Source organism: Aythya marila (assembly GCF_965140915.1).
Source record: "Aythya marila genome assembly, chromosome: 6".
Classification (NCBI taxonomy): domain Eukaryota; kingdom Metazoa; phylum Chordata; class Aves; order Anseriformes; family Anatidae; genus Aythya; species Aythya marila.
This window is the reverse complement of record NC_139047.1, coordinates 34170222-34186123: the sequence shown is the minus strand read 5'-3', so window position 1 is coordinate 34186123 and position 15902 is coordinate 34170222. Positions and strand designations below refer to the sequence as shown.

The window sequence follows — 15902 nt, the reverse complement described above, 5'->3', positions numbered from 1 at the left end:
TCCTGTTACAGCGATAGTCTGCTCCCCTGAAATATACCAAACGTTAATAGTTGTTACAATATGCAAATTAAACTCTTTTTGATTGGGATAAGTGCAATAGAAAAATTTAAATGTTATTCAAGATTTTTCCCTAGTCTTTCACTAGACTGTATTGATTTAGTGGAACAGTAACATCACATCTAGTATACGAAATTAATATATTTTTCCCGTGATTTTTTGTGCTTTATAGCATTTCTCAAATGTTACTAGGCGCAGGTTTTCTGGAGATATTAAGTAATTCATACAAACTCTATTTACACATTTGTAACCTGATTTTAAACGAATAACTTTGACTTCTGCTAGCAATGATATAAAGAGGATGAGGTGATGTTTTCCTGTCTTCTAACAGAAAGGAAGAAATTTCTTCTTTATGCAAGGCATTCTGAAATAAGAGGAGTGGACATAGAGAACCCGTACTTCAACTTCATCACAGCCTTCACTGTTCCTGACATTGACGATGTGACAGTCATAGATTTTGATGCTGTTGAGGAACGGTTGTACTGGACTGATGTGAAAACACAGACCATCAAGCGTGCCTTCATTAATGGGACTGGCTTAGAAACCATTATTTCAAGAGGTAAATAGCATAATATTGAATTACAAATAAATAATTTTAGGTAAATGTTCATGTGTTCTAAGTGTTAATTTTCTTGTTTGGTATACTTTTCACTGGTATTGGATAATTCATATAAACAATAGGAGAACAATTTAAAAAGCAGAACTGTCTGACAGGGACTATCTGGAGGCAAATTGTTGAGTGTATATTTGAAGGGAAAGAGAAGAAAAGAAATAACTCTTGTAAGATCAGACATTTTTCATTTTGAGAGCAAATGAAAAAAATGAAAAAACTTTTTCAGAATAGGTAACCCAAGGGGGGAAAAAAATTCTTTCCCAGTTGTCGCTTTAGAAGAAATTTCTTCTGTATTAGCAAACTTTAGAAAGTCATTGGACAAGCATGGCAATGTCCCCACTTGACTATATAGATTGATAAATTAATTTATTTTTGTGGGTATCTTTATTTTTCCTCTGCTATCCCCGAGGAGACAATTTTCAGTACCAATCAGTAGAACAAGTTTTACAGTGTCTCTTGAAGTTCTTCTCTACATCATGAACTGAGGTGTCCAAAAGAGAATTTGGTTGGTTGGTTGGTTTGGTTTGGTTTTAAATGGTAGTAAAACAATTACACCATTGTTTTACTGTATAAAACATACAGTGAAAAATTAAGAAACTTATCAAAAAGCTTAATGAAATTGACTCACCATGTGTTTCTGTTTATCATTATCATAATATTTATTATTAATATTTAGCATTATTTCATAACTTTATATATACTTTTAGCTGATGTTAGCTTCTGTTGCAGACTTGATAAAATTTGCAAAATTATCACGTTCTGATGTATCCAGACTTTATAAGGACTACTTATTTTGTGTGAATGATCTCATTTGCTAACAGTTACATTTTTATACTTGTCATAAAAAATTAAGAAGCTTTATAGGCATACAGTAGTAGGATTCCCATTGGATGAAGTCTCATACCAGTGTCACAAGGATGCTGAAGTCATACTTTAATCATTTTAAGAGGATGAAATCCTTGTTTTTCTAGTTCTTCCAACCAAAAAAAAAAAAAAAAAAAAAAAAAAGAAAAAAAAAAGAAGGAAACAGTTTAAAATAGGTCAAGGCTGTGTTTTCAGTGTCTTTTGATGCATTCTTGAAAGCTGGAAAATTTTCTAATGCACAATAACCATTTGACCTTACATGTATGCAGGCCAAGCCAAACTAACAGCCATATTAATTTGTCAGTGGCAATAATTCTGTCAGTGAAAGTAACCAAGTTAAATTACAAACTATGTAATTTAAATATGTAAAAAAAGTACAAACTATGAACTATAATGAAATCACCCTTGGCCTGCTTCCTCACCTACAAAGATGCAGTATGAACCACTGCTAAGCCTAGGGAGAACATCACTTTGCTACCTTGGTATTAAGTAGTGATTTTATACCCAGCATTTAAGGCAGATATTAGCAGATGTTACCATTCTTAATGAATATGTTAATGAAGGCTTTCACATGCAAAGAGACTTGTGAAGCTATCTAATTAATCATATCTTATTCATATTTTGCTAGCTCAACTTGTACTGGCTACCATCAGAGGTTGATTCCTTCTAATAGGCTTTCTTCTTCTAAATGCTGCGGTGCCTATTCTTGTTAGTCATTGATCTCCCATGAAAAGTCTTGCATATTTAATCAAAATTATTTGTGATAGACTCTGGAGAGAGCTATCTGTGCAGACTTTATCTGCACAGACTTTAAAATACATTGTTTCAGAAATTATCTTTCTTTCTCATTTTTCCTTATTTTGAAGTTCATATTCAGTTCATATCTACAATAAGAATAGTAGTTTCCTCCAGTGGCTCTTGATAAACTACACTTTAAGCTTTAATCAGTGAATACAAGTAGATTTCTTGCTACTTTGTTTTAGGGCTAGGGTGTTCTTAACAGCTGCATGACATCCTTCCTTTTCAAAGCCTAAGGAGGAAGTTAAGTCTTTCATCAAAGTATTAGATACCAGCTCCAGAACCAAAAAAAAAAAAAAAAAAGCCTCTTCAGTGCTGTAGCTACCTACCTACTTATGTGGTGTTGAACCATTTACAGTGATAAAGAAAGTAGGCTTTTAAACTTCAGCATTGCTTTGTTTTAGAAAGCTTCTTAGTATTCTATATGTTAAGTATGACTTGCGACTACACAAATACGAACCTTTTTCTTATTTCACAAGTAATTTTATGGTTATTAAATGTGATCTTTAAACTACCTAATCGAAGCTAACTCATTCTACATTATCATCTTTTCAAAAAAAACACTTTTTAATAGCTCACTGAGTAATAAATACTTTCTTAAATAGAGGAATGCACTATGAAAACACTGAGTCTGTCTTATTATTATTTTTGAACAATAGGTTTTATGTTATTTTCTTAGGACTATTAAGGGAGGATTTCACAAATCCTTAATGCAAATTCCATGTTACTTATTCAGATGTGTCAGGTTCAAGAAGAACATGATTACTCATTCTCAAAAACCAGTTTGCAAATACATATTCTCAAAGTATTGCACACATTTATTTAAAAAATGTAGAATATATTGTGTGCTTGTTTTTTTGTTTGTTTGTTTGTTTGGTGGTTTTGTTTTGTTTTGTTTTTGTTTTTGTTTTTTTTCCCCTCAAAGACAGAGACTAGCCTAGAAAGAAAATCAAAAGAACAACCGCTTCTAATTTTTGCAGATATTCAGAGTATCAGAGGTCTTGCAGTTGATTGGATATCACGGAATTTATACTGGATTAGCTCAGAATTTGATGAAACACAAATTAATGTGGCACATTTAGACGGTTCCTTGAAAACCTCAATCATCCATGGAATTGATAAACCTCAGTGTCTTGCAGTTCACCCAGTAAAAGGGTAAGATATCTGTGGTTTTAATAATTAAACTGTTCTAAAGCTCATCAGACGATTTCTTCTTCATTCAGATTTTTTTTTGCCCATTTTGTTGTCTTTTAAACTTGAACTAAATATATCCATTTGAAAGATTTTTCTGAGAATTTCTTAACTGAATAATGTTTCCCTACTAAAGCTTAGTATTAATTAAATTGTGTAATTGCTATTTGTATATTTTGCTTACTTCTAAATTTATAAACATGTTTTCACTTCTGGTGCATTAAAAACATTGTGTACACAAAGCGACATTTTCAATATGTTTATTTTCTTCTTAAGTAAGCTTTATTGGACCGATGGAAACACAATTAACATGGCAAACATGGATGGCAGCAACAGCAAAATTCTCTTTCAGAATCAAAAAGATCCTGTTGGTAAATACCATTTTTGCTGTTTCTTTTTTTATTCAATAGTACTTTAATACAAATAATATATTGAAATGCTGTGTAAATATACCGTGATGTTTTTCATGTACTTTCTAAAAGTGATAAGAACATGCATAAAGGCATGGAAAACACTAATGTATTTTTGTGTTTCACCATTTTTGGCCCATTCTAATTGAGTTGAAATCTATTGTAATGCATTAAGTATACTCTACTCTACACTTTAGGACATGGATTAAAAAAAAAAAAAAAAAAGTGTAGAGAGTGGGATTTTAATTAATTTAATCAATGTGAGAGGATTCTTTTACTGGTGGAAATTTGGAACTATCCTCAACAGAATCCCAGCCCCAGCTACACAATGAAAAGATAATTTGGCTCTTAATTTTTTTATGTATAGAGAGCAGAAATTGGAGAATGCATTTGATATGACTTAACCTAATTTTTAATATTTGAGAATTAATATAATTGGTGGTAAATTGGAGCACTTTCTTGAAAATTATATCTTCTCTATGTGTGATAGTTTTTTGTTGTTGTTCATATTCCTTTCTTTTTGTGATTTCATTTTTGTTTAGGGAGTTAAAGTAGTAATCTCAATTACCTTTGCCAGATTAAAAGCCCATCTATAAAGTGTTTATATTTTAAATAATTTGTGGCTTTTGATAACTGAATGTATTAAACTTTCAGAAGCAAAAAAATGAATGAAATAAAATAGAGCAAACACAACATGCATTTTAGACAATACATCCAAAGAATTTTATAGAAAACATTTGGCAACTGTTTTATTTTTGGTTTGATTTGATTTCTGTCCACCTGAAACAACAGTTGTCTGTTTATTTGGAGGAAAAGAGTGGTAAAGTCACTAATTTTGAGGTGAAGCATAAACTCATATATTTGGACAATATTAAGAAGTAAGGCTGTGTGCAACCTATTGCACTGAATATCCTGTGATCATAGGTCACAAGGTCCTAAATTGCAGTCCTTATGGTTTCTGTCATTGAGTTTGTTCTGAGTAGCAGTAAAGCCACTGAACCAAATGCATGGTAGAGTGGTAAGTACTCCTCTTTTTCTGTAAATATATCAGTACGGTCAAAGGCTGCATGTGCAAATCTGTGTGGGTTTTGTGACATTTTTCTTCATGCACATAGAGTCTCAGTGGTATGAGATGGACTATTCATACAGTTAAACATTCCTGTAAGCCCGTAGGACTGAGTAGTGTGACATACGCTTTTTCACCACAGAGCTGTGAGATTTTTTTTTTCCTGTAGTATTACATTAATTTAACACCTTTGAGATCTGAGTTACTTGAATAGGTTTCATTCCAGATTGAAAGTTCTTTTACATAATAATGAGACAAAGGAGACCATAGTGATTTAGTTGTTTCTCCCCTCTTCTTGCCTGTCTGAAAGTGTGATAAGTCATAAAACATGTAGTAAGTAAATTGTGTGTGTATATATGTATGTAAAGGGAAAGTAAAGTTTGCACCTGTCTATTGCTGAAATACTTCATAATTGGTAGACATCTTGGCTCAGTTTTATTGTCAGTCAGAATGAACAATGAAAAGAGTTTCCATTGTATATCTGAGGAAAAATCAGATACATTGTTTTGTAGATAAAACAAGTGTTAAATTTCCAACATCATACTCTAAATACCCATGCATGTGCAAAATACCAGTTTTAATGGCTTAAATCATCATTATTGTTAGCACAAGAAGTTCCATACTAAGAACAAGAAGAAAACTGCTGAAGAGCCAAAGTAGCATTTCATTTCAAGCCAAGAAACTGTGTTTTTCTATAAGGAATACTCCAGATCATGTAGTGCTAGTTTGGAGTATTTGGAGAATGAGGTGAATGATCTAATAAGTGAATTCACGGGTGGATTATTGAAAAATATATGGCTTATTAAGATGTCCTGAACATTTGTTTTCTTCAGTTGTCTTGAAAACAATTTTTTTTTCTCAGTTTGAGTTTGGTTTTGAAAGAATGAGATAATTTCAGTTAAAATATTTTGTATTAACACCAACATGTGTAGATTAAATATTTTGGAAACTGATAATCTTACAAAGAAAATTTTGTCTCGTATTTTTCTCTTAAGATGCTAGTTAAAATTTAATAGTCCATTTTGCAGTTCTAAAAGCCTCAAATACTGACATATATGTAGATCAGTTGAAAAAAAAAAAAAAAAAAAAAAAAAAACCTAGTCAATGGAGTTCCATTAAATTACTTTCTTAGGGATTCAGATTTCTTGCTATATTTATCTTCATGCTTTGTGAGGCAGATCATTTGATCATGGAACTTATCTTCAGTTAAGGAGTTTGTTGTAAAGCTCTAGAAATAAAAAGCATGCTTCCATTGGATTTTTTTAAGGAAACAGTATTATTAAATTATGGAATATTGTATTCCTATTAAGAATGTGCAAGAGATGACACTCTCTGGAGAATATTTTTAATCTTTTATTTCAATGATTCTTATTAACATACCTGTATTTTAACTGACACATAAGTGTCAGTTTTCAATATTAAAAACTTAAATTAATTTAAAAATTTCAGTTTTTATGATATTAAATTATTTTGATCTTATTTGTGAGGATCTTATTTTTGATCTTATTTATACCATTTGTATAATTATTTTTCTGACTTCATTTTGACTGTCTAGTTTAATTTTAGACCTGACCAAGACCTGATCTTCAGTCCATTCATTTGCTGCTTAATGTTGTGGTGGAAGGAGGAATTGGAGAAGGCTTCAGGTTATTAATTGTACCAGGTTAGGTCTATGTGCAGTAAAATTACATGTAAGAGCAGGTCACCGCTATGACAGTTCTTTCAGGATATTGCAGTATGTTTTCTTTTACATCATTTACTCAAAATAGATGTGTGAGCTCACTCTTAAGAATAGTAGCAGTTCTCATCTAGGTGATGATTCTAGGCTCTTTGAAGCACTCTGAGTTTGTAGCGGTGGTATAACACTACAGGAAAGCATTCCAAGAAAACAAGCTGTGGTAGACTTGGGTAGCCTACCCAAGCAGCCCCAATAGATGGGGCTGTTACTTATATCAGATATACCATGTTTTGGTATACCCATGCATAGAAACATTACTTTAATAACTAAAATAGTAGAAAACCTGGCAACGTAATTGTAATTGCTGTATAGGTAACATTCATAGCAACCCCATTAATAGACCTGTCTGCATGAAATCAGTGAGCAGCTATCTGGTAGCAGGCAGGACTTACTGGGAATAGAAAATTCTATCCATATGGTAGTAAGGAAACCTTAATATTTATTTGTGTGTTACCCTTTTAAATCCATGGCAAGGTTCATTCAGGTTCTCAGGAAAGTTTCCTATGTACTGCAAGTATCTCCAAGGTCTGTGGTACTACCCCTTCACTTTGATCAGTGCTTATTTTACAAGCTGGGGATCACTTCTGTGCAAAGAGATGTTGCAAGATCAGTCTGCTGAGGCAATACTCGGTATCCTCTCTTTAGCTTTTGTTGTTTTTCCTCTGGGTGATGCACTTGCAGAGAGCAGAACAAATATCAGTAACTGTAAAGGAACTGGAAGACTACATTTGAAAAGCTTACAAAGTGGACACCTTTTGGCTTACTATGTCAGCTGTGCGTAAAGTAGTGTCCTGATGCAAGCTCTTAGTACTGCAGCACATGGCACTGCTTTCTTCTGTCAGAATTCTTAAAATTTATCTGACTTTCTACAGAGAAGCAGATTACAGGATGGAAGGAGAGTATTTCGTGCCTTCTAGAAGCTGACCTTTGTAGTGAAATACAGTATTTTTTGGCTATCATCTGCTACCTAATACGAGTTCTGGGAAAAGTCTAATACCAAAGCAAATTATTATGGCATGTATTGTCACCATGCCAAGTGTATTTCACTGTGGAAAATCTCCTGCTGCAATTTCTTCAACAGTTTTAAAGGATTTGAGAAGTCTGAAATATATTGTCTTTTAGTTCTTTGCACTTTATTCCAGAATATTATATGCTTTGTTTACTTAGTAGGCTATTCTGCAAATATTTTTATTTCTAAATTCTCTTGCTTCTAATTCCAAAGAGCTGATCATGAAGACAGTTTACTATGAAATTAAATTAAAATTAGTAACTATAAATTTATTGAGTACTGTCATTAAGTTTTGTTTTGTTTTGTTTTGTTTTAATTTTTGTCAGCATTCTAAACAGAAGACTATGCATTTAGGGAGAGAACAGACTCTTCTTAGTTCTTAAAATCACACACACAGAAAGACTGTTTTAAGAATATACATTCATAATTGCAGAATAAAAATGTTGGCTTCTGGTTGGCATTTGATAGTAGTTAATGACATCTCTTAGGACCTCAGTTCCTTCAAGTAGCTCTCTGCCGTATATTATACTTTCATGAGTCAGTCGCTGATTGACTTCTGTAGATGTTTGGAGAAATAAAGGCAGAAATATTTCAAGAAGCATGTTGTTTTCACTAAAAATGTCTGAGCTTATTTGGTTTTCTTGATTTGTTTTTTAACATTTGAGTAGATAAATAACAATTTTATGTATTTTTTTTTTGTTGTTGAACACATTTTTGTTGTTAAAACAGCTTAATGTTAAATGTAGATTAGGTTTTCAAACAACAGTTAAAATTGCATATGTTAATTACAGGCTTATCAATAGATTATGTGGAGAACAAACTTTACTGGATAAGTTCAGGAAATGGAACCATAAATAGATGCAACTTGGATGGTGGTAATCTTGAAATAATAGAGTCCATGAAAGAAGACTTACCAAAAGCCACAGCTTTAACCATTATGGGTAAGTACAGTTATAATAGCAGTAATTTTCAAACAATTGGAAGCTAATTAATTATGAACTGTCAAAAATTTGTAAAAGTTATTGTTGTTTTAATGTAGATAATGCATACAGCAAAAGTGAGACTTGGTTTTGTAAGAAACATTTTCATAAATAGATGAGTTAGATTTTCAAATATCTGCTAATATTATTTGTATTCAATCAACTTTTTTCTTTTTTATGCATTTCACTTTAGAAATATTGGGATAATTTAAATATTTTTAAACTTAAAAAAAAAAAAAAAAAACAACAAAAGAAAACAAAACAGAAGAAGAGAGGTAACATAAGTAAAAATTCTTAAATGGAGTATTTAAGTTGGAGAATGCTGAATATTATGAGAATATATCTTTGTCAATCCAAATGCTTCTTATATGTACCTTCATCTCTTGCCCTTTCTAGGGTACAGTGTGTTAAGAAATTACAGTTTAAATCAGAACTAGTGTTTTATTTACTTCTAAATGCCTTTCTCACCTTTATTCTGGTTTAATTCAACATGATTTATATTTATCTTGGATTTTCCACAAATAAATTCTGTTTATGACTAGATTTTTGTTGGTATAGTTGACTCATCAACTACCAGTCTCTTTAAAAATGTATTTTATTTGATTAACTGTATAGTGCACATATAGCTGGTGTAATTTTGAAAAATTCTTCAAAGGAACCCCAAAGACTTTATACACACAGTGTAAGTTGTTATATTTTAAAGTAAAAGCTGCTTAAAGAAGTTTTTATTGTGAAACTATTTGGCCAGTATTGAGCTGTAAATGCTGTCAAAATCAGTTAGAAAGGGGATGATTTTTATATATGCATTCATAAACAAAAGCAAGTTTTGTGTCAGAAGGAGTCATGAATGTTAATATGGAAAAATCATCTTTCATTTATTTGATTGTGACTCTGAATTGAATGAACAGATGACCTTTACTTCAGGGAACTGTTGAAGGTCTTTAATATGAGATGTTGTAAAGAACATTTGTCCAATACTGTCACTGAAACATATATGGTATCGTCTTTATCTGTGCTTCACAGAAGCTACAGCAGTGATGATCCATTTGGGATATAGAATAAAGAGTTTACAGCTATCATTTAAAGAAGAGTGTTTCATTTGTGTTTGTATGAAAGTAGATTTTTTGCCGGTGTGGAGAGGCAAGAACTTCTACAGCTTAGTTTTTAAACATATATTCATACAATATCACTAGTTTGTGGTACGTTGTTTTTGTGGGTGATGACAAGCCTTCCTACTCAAAATTGATAAACACAATATGTGTTTATTTTTTTCTGTTTGTTCTGCTTTTTTGTTTTGTCTTATTTAGGAGCCATAGTTTTGATAAACTGCAATATGACATTTCAGTATGAGTGTATTGATACAGTATTGTTTTTATTGATACAGTATTGCATGCTCTGACTGAAAAACATGAAAGATTTCTGTATTTGTTTCTCCTGTGTATTTTTATTCTGTGGAACATCCATCTATTTTCTTGAAGTGATGATAGCTTTATATCAGCTTCTTATATTTACACATTTTTGTGTGTAAAACAAGTCAGAGCAGAAAAAAACTTTTTCTTTTTTTTTTTTTTTTTGGGGGGGGGAGGTAGTTAATGTTTAGCAACTAAAATGAAAATAGACATGAAGTATGTGCCAAAAATCTTAACCGTTTTCTGGCATTTGGGTTCCACTCAGTGTTAGAGTCCTGTAGGCTTTTGCTATCTTTTGCATTTTTCTGTCTTCAGCATTTGGTACCTATCCAGATAAAAGCAGTATTTTGGAGAACTTCAATTTTTTGTTAATATTATGTTATGATCATATCATGTCATATCATTGATCTATGTTTCCACTGGGGCAGATAGAAGAGATGGAGTTCAGTATTTTCAGACACTTGTGGTAAAGTAGTCTCGACAGGTCATAATACTTTGGTCAGTTATTTTTGATTGTTAGAAACATTATTGTTCTAAACAGCTAAAACCAGGAAAGATTGGAGGGAATCTCACTTCATTGCGAAGACAAAACTAGTTGGTTTTATTGCAGTGGCCATAATGTGATGAGATAGCCCTAATTCTTACAGAGGGCAGCTGTCTGGCCAGCTTTTTGCTCAGAAAACTAACACGTCTTTTGACAATGTCCAGGAGATTTAAGGAGATTTTCTTATAGTTTACAATCCTGAAAATTTTTTGTAACTAACCACTGTAAACTGTTTGGAAGCTAACTGCTACTGTTTCAGGTATTTACTGTCCTTTCCAGACTCTGATTAACATTTTCTGACTATTAGATCCTTTAAAATCATGCTAACAAAAAAGTTGATGACAAGGTTTATCTTTGAGAGAAATGGAAACAAGCTACGTAATTCATGTCTTTCTGTATTTTGGATCTTCTACTTATTGTTTTTCTACTCAACAGTGTCAGTCATTTTCCATACACTAAGCTCCAGAATTCCTAGTCTTCTGGTTCCTGCCTTTGCCACTTCTTTTTTGATGTATGATATGTAAGAGATGAAAATTATATTCCATATGAAAGCAAAATGTTTGAATATATACAAAATTACTAGTTTTCCCTTGCCCTTAGACATATAAAAATTTAATTTTGCCCAGCAACATCTTACAAAGATGTTGCTATCAATCCATGATGAAGTCACATTTTCTGGTCTGCTCTTCCCAACTTTTTTTTGCAAAAGCACATTCCTTCTGTGCAAGTCAGTGAGTGCAACATCAGTTGTTTTTTACTTAAATTACTATTCAGAAATATATGTTAATACTTTGTACAGTACATCCCACTGTTCATTGTCTTGCATGTGGTCAATGGCAGTTTTCTTCTGCCACTGTACTGACAATTCATTTTATTGTGTTCAACTCCTGTGAAGTTTCTTGTGGTCTTTTACAAGCTTTTCTAATTCATCATACTCATTTCCATGCATAATTTTTAACACCTACTACAGACACCATTTACAGGTTGATACAGAATATATCTACTTTTACAGAAGCTTGGGATGTTCCATGTGAGAGAATCTACAGTGGTACTCTTTTCAAGATTTAGAAAATGAGAAAACATTTTCTATACTTGTCTTAAGATTTGACTGAGTTTAAGGTATGATATTCCATATCTGATTCTGGCACTTTTCCTGGTAGCTCCTGTCTCTGTGTAATCAAATTACATAGCTGTATTTGGCATTCTGTATAAAGTCTCATTTCCTGTCTTCCAAGATGCTTTGTGATTATGGTTCCTTGACTCTAACTGAAACTCGCTGGAAATTTACTCCTGTGTGAGAATTTTATGTATTTCTGGATTGATGAGCAGAGTCATTATACAGCAAGATTTTGATTACAAAGGGGCTTGCAGTAATATCTAAAATATTTCCAAATTGATGTAGTCTTCCTTGAATGTCCCTAAATCAAAAATTGAACACTGATAGAGAAGTATTGATTAGTTACTGTAAGGTTGTAGCTGAGAAGAAAACGATATTGAAATCTTCCATGAGAGATATTTGGATGGATTTTGTATCAGGTCCTCACAGAAGTAGTTTACACAAAATCCAGCTCACTTAATTAGAAAATTGGAATATGATATAGTAGAAACCTCAAAGGAAATGTTCTATGGTGATAAATAGTAACATTTCCCTTGTCATTCTTCAGTAGCATAAAATACAGTAACTGAACATAGTGAATGATTCTATGAGTGCATAATATTCTATTGAAAGTCATTCAGCAATGCAACCAAATTGGAGATATATATTAGCTTCTCCAAAAGGAATGCAGATATTAGAACAATCTCTTTTCAACACAAACTGTATATAATACAGCCATCAAGGTGTGCGACCAAACAAACAAGCAGACAATAACAATTACAGTATTTAATTTTAGACAGAAAATCTTGGTTCATATTACTAAAATATATTTGTGCTGACATTTACTCTAAGTCATATGGTTAGTTGATATATTGGTTGTTTGATTTTTCTTCCTTTTTTTTTTTTTTTTTTCATTTTCACTACACAGAGTTTAAAAAAAAACCACTACAATCCATTTCAAGTAACTCAAATGGTGGAAGCTGTGACTTTGCTGAATGTAACTGTGAAATCAAAGGGGCTGCTTAGATCGGGAAACTTCAAATACATACACCTTAATTTTCCAAGTCATCAGTCTTCTAATTGCTGTAACACCATTCATTACATTAGCATTAATATATGAAATATATCTAGGCAATTTGCCCAGTTCTAAGTACAGTACATAGTTGTCTTCCATAAATACTCAAACTATCATTAATGAAAACTAATGGTCCATCAAAATTTGCATTCGGAGTACTGCTTGAAATCTCCAAAGGACTGTCCACAATGCTAGTGTAGCAGTTTTTGGCATTTGAAATTGCTGTTTCCCAATATGTTGCTGTGCTTAATGCTAATTACCCAACAAAATGGATAAATACAACAATTTTAATATATATGATAACACAGTTTCAGCAACAAGATTGTAATTAGTGATCGAGCAACATTCTTGTTAACATAATCAAACAAATCATTTAACTTGAGTTTGATATTTAAAGATTTCAAATAGAGTTGCTATTTCTTCTTTGCTATTTTCTAGAAGAAAATTGTTTTTATGCTAGCCAAGTGGGTTTGCATAATAATCAATTTATTTAAAAAATAGATTAATTCAGCCTAATGAATAACCTTTTTTTTTGTGTGTGTGTGTGTGAGTCGGTGTTGTGGTAGGTATCACATATCCAGTGGTTTTCAAACAACTAAAACTTGTATTTTTTAGATCTAAGTCTGTAATATTGGGGGTTGGAGGATGGTTTGACCAGATAATCTTGAAGGTCTTTTCCAACCTTTATAAATCTATGATTTTACAACTGAACAGCTAATACCAGTTAATGCTTCTTGGTTGGTAGTTTTAAGAGATTCTTCTTCAAGAGGCCTGTAGTTCAAAAATTGATTATTATTGTTTTAAAATACATCTGAAATGACCAGATTTGCATGAGTTTCATCTCCTTAAATTTTCAGATTGCCTTTCTCCTTTAATTCCCCATATTGTATCCATATCTCTTTCAAAATCTTGTAGTGCACCATAAAACCTCTGTGCTATATAAAAATGAATACTAGCTCAGAAAGATCTTGCAAGTTATATTTCTAAATAGTATTTATCCAGGTTTCATGTTAACAAGGATGGAAGAAGAAGATAAAAGAATTATTATGAAGTGTATTTTGGCTATTCTCTTGTGATCTGTTTTGATTTGTACTTTTTAATATAGATTTTTAACTTATTATAGATGTCGTAGGAAACTACATAACCTCTGCATTTGCAGTCCAGTACTCTAAGGGCTAGTAATGAATTTGTGTTGTGCTGATTCATTCTCTATTTCTTGAGTCTGTTGTGAAGGGAGGAAAAAAAGAACTCTATGATCTTACACGTCTGACATCACTGATGGAAATTGTCTAGATGCTATTCCCTTGAGCAGCAATTGCTTCATCTAGTAACATAGTAAGCTAAAGAGGCACATCACTGAACATCCTGTTGGTGATACAGAAATGGTTTGGCTCTATGCTAATACCTAAAGGGAGAAAGGAAACTATGTGTTAAGGATAATTAGTGCTGATTGAACCTCCTGATTAAGCAAATTTCATGCTTTCATCTCATGGTAAAAGAATATGCAAAGTTGGTTATTTGGGGATTATGCCTGTTTGCTCTCCAGAGATAGTCATCAGATTGCAGTTTTGGTAGGCTGTTAAACCATAGCCAAACATGAGTTTCACACAAAAATACTAAAGAAACGCCTAAGAATTTGGTCACCTCTTTGTAGTAAATGCTACAAAACATCAAAATTGTATACATTTTGCTCTCTTTCTGTACTCCAGCCTTATAGCTAATTTTATGGGTGGGTTTTGATACATAAAACTGTAGGTTCTGATATATACCATGCACACGACAGTCAATGCCAAAATTATTTAATTGGCTAATGTGATTAATGCTGAAATACAGGTTTTGAATACTGAAATATCTTAGAATCATAGAATGGTATGAGTTGAAAGGGACCTTAAAGATCATCTAATTCCAAGCCCCTGCCATGGGGAGGGACACCTTCCACTAGACCAGGTTGCTCAAAGCCCCATCCAGCCGAGATCAAAGCCCCATTCAACACATGTAAAATTATTTCATGGAAAAAGCTGAACTAAGCTTATAGGATAGACAATCCATTATTGTGGGTCATAATCTCATGTAACAAAACACACAAACAAACAAAAGCCCTCCAATTTTCATGTGGACTATATCATTCAGTTACCACTATATTCTTAACTCACATCTAAGTCTTTTTGTTGTTATAATTCATGCCATCAAAATTGAGCACAGTAATTTCTTGTTCAAAAGATTTTTATAAGCTACTATTAATTTAACAGAAAGGTATCACAGGCCGATCTTTTCAGTCAGTAAATTCTAGCACCTTTGGATGTGTAGGATGATAAATTTCATTTAAAATTAATATAGAAATAAAATTAACATAGAGTATGCCAAGTTGGAAAGGACCCACAAGGATCACTTAGTCCAGTTCCTGGCTCCACACAGGACCACCCCAAAATCAGACCCTATGTCTGAGAGCATTGTCCAAATGCTTCTTGAACTCCAGCAGCTCGGTGCCACAACCACTGCCTTGAGAAGCCTGTTCCAGTGCCCGACCACCCTCTCAGTTTCACTGGAGATTTCCATTTATGTCTCCAAATCTTCATATTCAGAATATTTCAATTCTGTAGACTGTTCTGTCAAAACATACGTGTGCAAACCACTCAGTAAATGCTTTTCTTCCTTTATATTTTCAAAGTTTATATTATTTTGTGGAAGTACAGTTACTGCAATGGAAATTATTTTTCAGGTCTGCAACTTTCATCATGAAACACTCAGCTATCTGGCTCTCTATATTAATTGTCTTAAATATTAAAACTGCATCATAGGCAACAATTCATTTAACTGATAGGAACATGAACTGGAAATGAAGTTAACACACAATATTTGTTGGAAATGCAGTGTTCCCAAAGATTAAAAGTTTTTTGATATAGTGTTTTACTTCTAGTTCATCGGCAGTAATAACTTTGTCTTTCTGAAATGAAAATACTGATGATGTTAAACTTGCAATTATATGGACTTGCTCCGTTTAATTATTTCATTTAAGATCTTTAAAAGATACATAGCTATTTGGAGAAAAAAA

At 32.4% G+C, this 15902-nt stretch overlaps 1 protein-coding gene across 1 annotated transcript in view; it reads left to right on the top strand.

Moving 5' to 3' along the window:
- The window catches only part of LRP1B (LDL receptor related protein 1B), a gene marked incomplete at both ends in the record, with an annotated part of 666837 nt that overhangs the window by 477367 nt on the left and 173568 nt on the right, over positions 1–15902 (top strand). The window contains 4 exons of the mRNA XM_082763005.1: positions 389–616; positions 3313–3487; positions 3800–3894; positions 8538–8687. Coding sequence (XP_082619131.1) covers positions 389–616; positions 3313–3487; positions 3800–3894; positions 8538–8687 — 648 coding nt within the window. The remainder of the gene's footprint in view (positions 1–388; positions 617–3312; positions 3488–3799; positions 3895–8537; positions 8688–15902) is intronic.